Source organism: Sinocyclocheilus anshuiensis, unplaced genomic scaffold (genome assembly GCF_001515605.1).
Source record: "Sinocyclocheilus anshuiensis isolate Anshui unplaced genomic scaffold, SAMN03320099.WGS_v1.1 scaffold566, whole genome shotgun sequence".
Taxonomy (NCBI): Eukaryota; Metazoa; Chordata; class Actinopteri; order Cypriniformes; family Cyprinidae; genus Sinocyclocheilus; species Sinocyclocheilus anshuiensis.
In genome coordinates, this window is record NW_015542410.1 from 1,831,909 (window position 1) to 1,840,109 (window position 8,201).

An 8,201-nucleotide genomic window follows, 5' to 3' on the forward strand; every position below is an offset into this window, starting at 1 on the left:
CCAAGCGTTCTAACCACAACCTCGCCCCTCCCCACCCCCCAACCATTTGAATTTCTGTAGGCGGGAATTATTTTTAATGATATTCTAATGAGCCGCTTTGTGATATCACAAAGCCCGGAAAGCAACGCTGTAGTCCAAACGAGCCGTTCGTTTTAGTTCTTGAAAAGCTCACTAAGGATTATGGGAATGCAGACACTAGCTTTTTGGACGTCACTTCCTGTTTGTTGCTGCCGTGTGTTTTGAGTTTGAGCTCCGTCAAGTTAATTCTTTGTCGTCTAATTTTTTTAATGCAAGGCAGTAAGCTCATTGGCTACATATACAGCATGAACCAATCAGCTTGTGCCAAGTCATTTAACTCTCTGAATATCATCAGTTACGTTAACACCCCGTCAGAATGTGCCATCTAGAGTTTCATGACTGAACTATATATTTCTCACACATTATTTTTCTTTAGTTTTGCATTACTGCAAGAAACTTTGCATTAGCTCGCAAAACATTTGTGATGAAAATAATATGAGGTGGGAGGAAAAAATATTTTTTAAAGTACTTTTGCAAGTGAATGCAAAGTATCTTGAGGGAACAATATTTTTGCGAGAGAACGCTAATGTTTTGCAAAAGAATGCAAAGTTTTTTGGTGGGATGCAATACTTTTGTGAGAGAATGCAAAAACATTTAAATAAAATTTTTCTTTCCATCTCACATTTTTTTTTTCCATCCTGTCCCTTTAAGGGCTTTGTATATCTGAGATAAACACTAAAACAATTCACAAAACTATATGGAGATGAGTTTAGTCTTATTGCTAAAAACTGTCAGAAGGTTCATGACTTTTGATACATCTCTAGTAGGGAGAATAAAATATAATCAAATAGCAAATGTGAATATAAATTAATAATTATGTTAAACATATTTAAATCATATTTAAAATACAAAAATTTGATGTCTAAAATCAATTTTTGGAAAAAAAAAAAAAAAAAAATTCCCAAAATGTTTCATCTGTCCTAGCACCCCCTTCCTTCCCCTTTTGAAAACCCTTGTTTTAGTCAAAATATTTTAACGTACAGTCATTTAAATTTTTTAAACTTTATTAAATGTAATTTTCAAAGATACTTTTAAGATCAAAAATCTGAATGTGCATGAAAGCATGGCACATTAGACCTCCCTCTCGGCACACACATATAAAAAAATAGATCCTGTTTGAGCACACATAAATCATATGCTCTCCGGAGCGCATGAAAAGTGTGCAAATTATACATACAACACACCTAATTGGCGAAGAGTCTTCCTGTAGTGATTTGTCAAACTCCCACATACAGACAAACTAAATAGCAGGACTGGTTAAGCTAGAAACAAGGTGTCATCATCTTCACACTTCTCTTAGTCAGCCATTCGCAGCCAACTGGTGTGGCATCGTTTCAGTCCACCTCAGCACTTCCTGTCAGTGTCATGAAAACAAACCAGCATGCAATGCAAAGCAACATAAAAATGCAATTTTCCATAAGCAAAACCGAAAAATGCATGTTTCACTGCATCTTTTATTAGCCTACGAATTTGATGTGGTTACTGACTTGCCATCTCGCAGTGGTTTGCCCATACAGCCTCACTAGTTCCTGTTTCAATGTCTGGCATGATTTGGGAGGGTGATGCAATAGGATGCCACACCAGTGCAGTGCAGGGACAAAGAAGACCAGCTGCATAACACAGCAGGACACCCCGCAAATAAGCCGCGACTCAACCAAGACGCTGTCTTCTGATCATACACAGATGCACAGGGATTCAACTGTGGATCTGTGTGTAACACCTGATGCAGGAGTCAAAGTCAAGACAAAGCGATGCATAACAGCGTGACGCCACAATCAACTGGCGTTTGATTTTTTAATCAGGCATCTGTCTCAGCAACAAACTGATCAGCGATAGAAGACAATGCAGCACTAGTAATGGGACCTACCAGCCACAAAACACACCCTCCAGAGTCCAGAATGCAGAGCCATCTTCACCTCTGTGGTCTGGTTCTGCTGCAGGACAATGCCTTCTTCCATTAACAGCCAGTAGTCCGTCGACACAGCCACACCCACCAGGAGTAACCCGCACGCCCCAAGCACAGACGACAGGAGCGTCAGCGCTCTGGTGCTAAATGAACTCATCTAGAAAGACGGGAGAGAAGAACATGCATAAATAAATAAAATATAATTTCATATAATGTGGATGGTTGCCAGGGAACTGCTATGTAGTTGTAAGGGTGTTCTGGACTGTTTCTAGATGCACTAATATTCAAATTTTAGAGTCAGTAAGATAAAAAATAAAAAACTTATTCACCAAGGATGCATTCAATTGATCAAAAGTGGCATTAAATACATTTATAATGTTACAAAAGATTTCTATTATACATATAAAAAATCCTTTTTGTCTTGGTTTCAACAAAAATATAATATAGGCTAACTCTAATAATAATATAAATAAATGCATAATAAATGTATAATAAATAAGAAATGTTTCTTTAATACCAAATCAACATATTAGAATGATTTCTGAAGGATCGTGTGACACTGAAGGCTGATTAATGGCTGCTGAAAATTCAGCTTTGGAATTTACAATTTAATATATATTCGAAATAAAATAGTTATTTAAAATATTATTAATATTGCTTCACAATATTACTGTTTTTTCTGTGTTTTGATTAAATAAATGCAGCCTTGGTGAGAGACTTATTTCATAAAAAAAAATTAATAAATAAAACTTACCAACCCCAAACATTTAAATTATTGTGTATGTCCTTGGTGAAATATGTAGGTTTCATCTCATAAATATACAAACAAATAAACAGATAAACATGTTAAAATAGCACATAAAATTACATAGGCAATTCTACCCCATCTCTAAGTGTGTTTCCTAAGAAACGAAACTGATGAGCTTGGTGTTGCAACTGAGAAACTGAGCAGATAAATGAACTGCTATTTGTTTTTAATAATGTTGCTACTTACCTTTTGTAGAGTCAAACAACTTATGTTTATAAAAACAAATATTTGCAACTATTCAAAATGAAAAGAAAGAATTCTACTTAGTTTTATTCGGCAATTGTTCAACAACTTATGTTTCTGGAAAAAAGTACCCATGATGATACATCCATTTGCCAATGATTCATACTCACAGTACTTAATTTGTGCAAAAACCCAAAAATTGCTTTACTGGGTTTTCTTTCGATATCAACCATTGACCAATTAAGGGAACCAGAGTGCACTATAACAACTATAAGCCAGGAGTGATTATATTAGCTGTGCCTGAAGGGCTTGATGAAAAATTCCTCTCCATCGACTACTGAACTAGTGTGTGACTCATCAACAGAACAAACAGATGAAGGACAAACAGTGTCCTTTAAATAGTGTATGACTAAAATGATTAGGGGCAAGCGTGCAGTGAGACATATCTTCAGAATTACATGAGGGCTTAAAGACACTATAAATCATTCGTTATTTTATTTGATGGCTTTTGCCTCTAATGAACAGGACGGAATAGACAGGAAAGTGCAGGGAGAATGGGATTGGGATACAAGCTGGATTCTGCACCCCATGTGAGCATGTGCACTACCCACTGTGCCAACGTTGGCCATTAATCAACTAGTCCCTAAAAGGTCTGCATTCTGATAAATAGTTCTGGATCACTAGCTAAATTCATCCTTTAAGGTTAAAGGGCAAGGGTGAAACCATGTTTGTAAGCATCACAGCTGCCTATTGCACTAATGTATATCTGTTGAATAGATCAACATCCAAGCTTGAAGGTTAACACCGAAAGAGACCATCAGAAAAAAGAATCGAGAAATGTAGAGAACGTGAAGTGTATCAGAAAGCTTTTGCAGTGTAATGCCTCCTGGATTGCTACACGTTTTGCTCTCACGCTCTGAAACACGAGTGAGGATTTGACTGGCATGCCTCCAGAAGTCCCACAATTCCCTTAATTCACTGAATGGCACCATATAGCTGGTGGATTAGAAACCCGGAAAATTAACATTTTTTGGGGGGCTTGGTTTTTGGCAGGGAGAGAAGAACACAATAATGGGTTATTATTGGTGAAATCCTCTCCGGTTAGTGTCGGGAGCCCCAGGGTGTGCTTGAAATGAATGAAGGATACATAGTGAATGGTGGTTTATGTGTGCGGGTTAAGATAATCCACAGAGCATTGACAGAGCAAAGCTGAGGAGAAAAGGGGTGCTTTGAAGAAAGTTAAAGGTGAGGAAAAATGGCTTTGGGAAAGATAATATGGTGAATAATGAAGTTCCTCTGAAGAAAGCATTAGCACTTTGGGTACCAGCATTGCAATAGTAGTACATTTTATGAAGAAAATGTGAGCAATATGTGCATGTGTCTGGAGTGTGCTGGATAATTGGTCGTCCAAAAAAAAACAAAAAAACATCCAGCAAGCAAAAATCATTGCTTGATTGCTTTTTTTTGTTTTTTTTAATTGTTGCTCAATCTATATAATATGATTTAGTCAAAACAGAGTTAGGGAATTGTTCAAATCCCTAATGCTAAGTATGCACAAAATGATAACATTTGCACCTCTGTTTAAGTGTGCAAATAGTGTACTAGTAGTATATGGTCATACTAAACAGATTAAAAAAAAATACATGAATAAATCATAGTGGTCAATATGTGCATACTGCAGAAACAGCTGGTCATGTGATATGGCTATTGAAATGTAAATGTGCAGGTACCAGATGTAACCCGTTTTTAAAGCCGTGAGGGGCGAAGTGAGTAGAAAGACACTCAATGAAAGAGAAAAAGATAAAAGAGAGCGAATCAAGGCTACAGGGTGGGAGAGAAAATAGTGAGGCAATTGGGAGCTGTCCGTCGCAGTGGTGCTGAAATCAGGCGACGCACAGACCTGTGTTCCCTCACCAAAGCTCTGTAATCTTGATCAAGAAGGGTTTCTGGATGTTTAGCGATTTGTGAAAATACAAAGTATGAAATATTTTATTTCTGTCCAAAACACATATATGTGTAGCAAAAATGCACTCTAGTAAAAGTAGTCAATCCACTGTAGAGAAAACCTCTTTTATAAACTGAAATAAAAAGAAATGTGGATTCTAGAAGTAATCAAAAAATGTTAAGCCCACCCTAGCATCCAACAGGAAAGTAAAGTAACTGTACAGTGCTGTAATCTACATTGGGCTGACAATCTGGCAGTCCAGTAAAACTCAATAAAACCCTCACTGCTGTGACCATTAAAAACACTATAGCATATCTCAACCAATCTAAAACATCAGCCCCTATTAGACGTACAGCACAAAAGAACAATATCCAGTCATCCTTTATATCTTCCAGGGGATTTGGGCAATATATGTCTTACATCAGAGGGCATTCAATATATGCCAGACATGACCACATTTGAAAGACAGCCCTCGTGGTGTACTGGGGGTTCCACAGATGGTGTGTCCACTCGACTGGGGAGCAAGAGCCCAAGGGGAGTGTAGTTTTCTGTTGAGATGGCAATATGTTCCCTTGTCAGCAGGTTAGGCCAACTGGCAAGTGGGAAGAGTGTGGGAGGAAAATGAGTAGAGAAAACAGAGAGATGCGTGCTTTGTGAAAGGATGGTATTCAAGTAGAGCAAAAGGCATGAGAGGGAAAAAAGGACAGGGTCTGGGGAAAGACCTTGGCCCAAAATATCTCAGAGGACAGACGTGCATGCAGGCCTGCACGCATGTGCGAGCTCTCAATGACACACGCACATGCATTCACATGTGCACAATCATGACTTCAGCTCACTTCACAGAGATAGAAAGCACCATTCATAAAGTTCAAACTGATATCTTTATTTCAGCTGAGCCACAAGAAGCCAGAAAACAATCATACATAACTCAAGGCAGAATCAACAGTATATAAATATATAAAACTATTCGGCCATTCTACACATCACTTTGTCCTCATCCGCTCTCTCTCTCTCTCACACACACACACACACACACACACACACACACACACACACTCCCCAAAGAATCTTTCAGTCATCCGTTCTTAAAATAACCATTTTTTCGTAGTCTGACGAATATTTTAAACATCTAAAGAGCCTTTTTCCACTATAAAGAACCTTTTGTGGCATCAGAAGTTTCCATGGATGTTACAAATTCTTCATGAAACCACTGATTACAAAAAAGAACCTTTATTGTTAATATATCGATGTAATTACATTTCCTGTCCTCTGCAGTTTTATTTTATTACATTATTTAGCATATTAAGCCATTTCCTCATAAGAACAGCTGGATGGACCCCACAAAGTAGGTGATATCAGATTGTACTATCCTTGCATCCTTTTGGTCCCTACAACAGAGATAAACGTTTTTTTTTCTCTGTCATATGAGGACTCTCTTATTGGTTTAAATACTCAGCTAATGGTGTTTCCTATCCCTTGCACCTAAACACAACCCTTACAACATTTCTGCATATCTACATACCATTCAGGACCGTATTTAGCCTACTTATACAGTATGTAAGCTGGTCCTCACTATGTAGCTGATTTCAGGTTTTATTATCCTTGTTATAGGGACATTTGGTCCTCACAATGAAGACAAATCCTGACCCACACACAAACAGCGTGACTACCGCTTCTCAAATCCCCACAACCGCAGTACACTCTTTCCTCGTGGCGTTACCAAAGTCAGCACTAGAGAAATGTACAACATCCATGACACATACAGTACCAGTCCCGCCACGACACGAGCCTATACTCTTACCTGACTAGGAGTCTACAAAATATACGATACAAAACTCACATCTAAAATAATTAAAAAGAAATAAATACAACAACATTAAATGAGCGTTTCACTAGCTATATTACGTGGTCCGCAGTCGATATACTCACATGCAAGGACTATAAGATATGAACTGACTGATTCTGTCATACTTGGCTCGAAAGCACCGGAACGAATCGATCTCTCGGACTTCAAACTATGCTGTGTAATCACGCGCCACTAAGGCGACGGTAACGTGCATGAAGAACGAAGAGCGCGAGAACTCACCGTCCAGCACGCGACCCGAGTCAGCGCTGCACAGGCGTCGAGAGGAATGAGCGAACGCCTGGAAACCTTGACAGATTTTGCAGTTTTCCTCTCTCTCTACCTCACTCGCTCTTTCACACACTAACACACACTCCACACACGCGTGTTCTCTCCCTCGCTCTCGCGCGCTCTCTCACTCTTTCAGCACTGCGGTGATTTGGCTGAATGGGGAAGGGATGACAGAAGAGAGACTTTCACTCATGTAGTTTGACGCTGATGAGGCTCAATAAGGTGACGGTTAGTTTTAGGTCTGCATTTGTCGGTGAAGGCATGTGAGTCAGATACGGATAATTTAACATTTAATTAGCAGATTGTTCCCTAAACGACCAAAACTAAAATGCATATGTGCTTACTTATGCGTACTTTCTTGTGGTACATGTGATTGCTTGATTGATTTGTACATAAAGTGATTGGATACCTGAAATTACTAAATACACTATGTGACCCTGGGCCACAAAACCAGTAAGGGTCAATTTTCGGAATATTTTTCTGAGATTATACATCATCTGAAAGCTGAATAAATAAGCTTGCCATTGATGTATGGTTTGTTAGGATAGGGCGATATTTGGCTGAGATACAACATATTTGAAAATCTGCAATCTGAGGGTGCAAAGAAAAATCTAAATATTGAGAAAATCGCTTTTAAAGTTGTCCAAATGCAGTTCTTAGCAAAGCATATTATTAATCAAAAATTAAGTTTTGATATATTTATGGTAGGAAATGTACAAAATATCTTCATGGAACATGATCTTTACTTAATAACCTAATGATTTTTGGCATAAAAGAAAAATAAATAATTTTGACCCGTACAATGTATTGCTGGCTATTGCTATTTTTGTGGTCCAGGGTCACATATATATTTACAATATAGTTTTCTCAAATAAAAAAAAAAATAATATAAACAATATATTGTACTGTAAAGGTATATGTACAGTATGGTCTTAAATATATATATATAGTAGAAAATATATTGAAATCACACCTTTACAATAAAATTACATATATTTTTTGTAAAATATATTTTTACAGAATATGGTAAGGAACCCTTTAACTAATAATTTATATATACACAAGACACTAAAATAATGCAACATGCATTAAATAAACAACAAACTGCAACACAAAAGAACCTAATGTACATAACTGTTAACAAAAA

General features: G+C 37.6%; 1 protein-coding gene across 2 annotated transcripts in view; it reads right to left on the bottom strand.

The window, feature by feature from the left end:
• The window catches only part of LOC107693369 (voltage-dependent calcium channel gamma-7 subunit-like), an 18,113-nt gene extending 10,990 nt beyond the window's left edge, over positions 1-7,123 (bottom strand). The window contains exons 1-2 of one of the 2 annotated variants that reach the window (XM_016492722.1): positions 7,007-7,123; positions 1,946-2,141 (exon numbers count right to left, since the gene is read on the bottom strand). In XM_016492722.1, coding sequence (XP_016348208.1) covers positions 1,946-2,141 — 196 coding nt within the window. In that variant the 5' untranslated portion in view covers positions 7,007-7,123. Of the gene's footprint in view, positions 1-1,945; positions 2,142-6,849; positions 6,900-7,006 lie in introns of those variants that run through there. The other variant, XM_016492723.1, reaches the window with a different exon arrangement.
• Between the last annotated feature and the right edge of the window lie 1,078 nt (positions 7,124-8,201).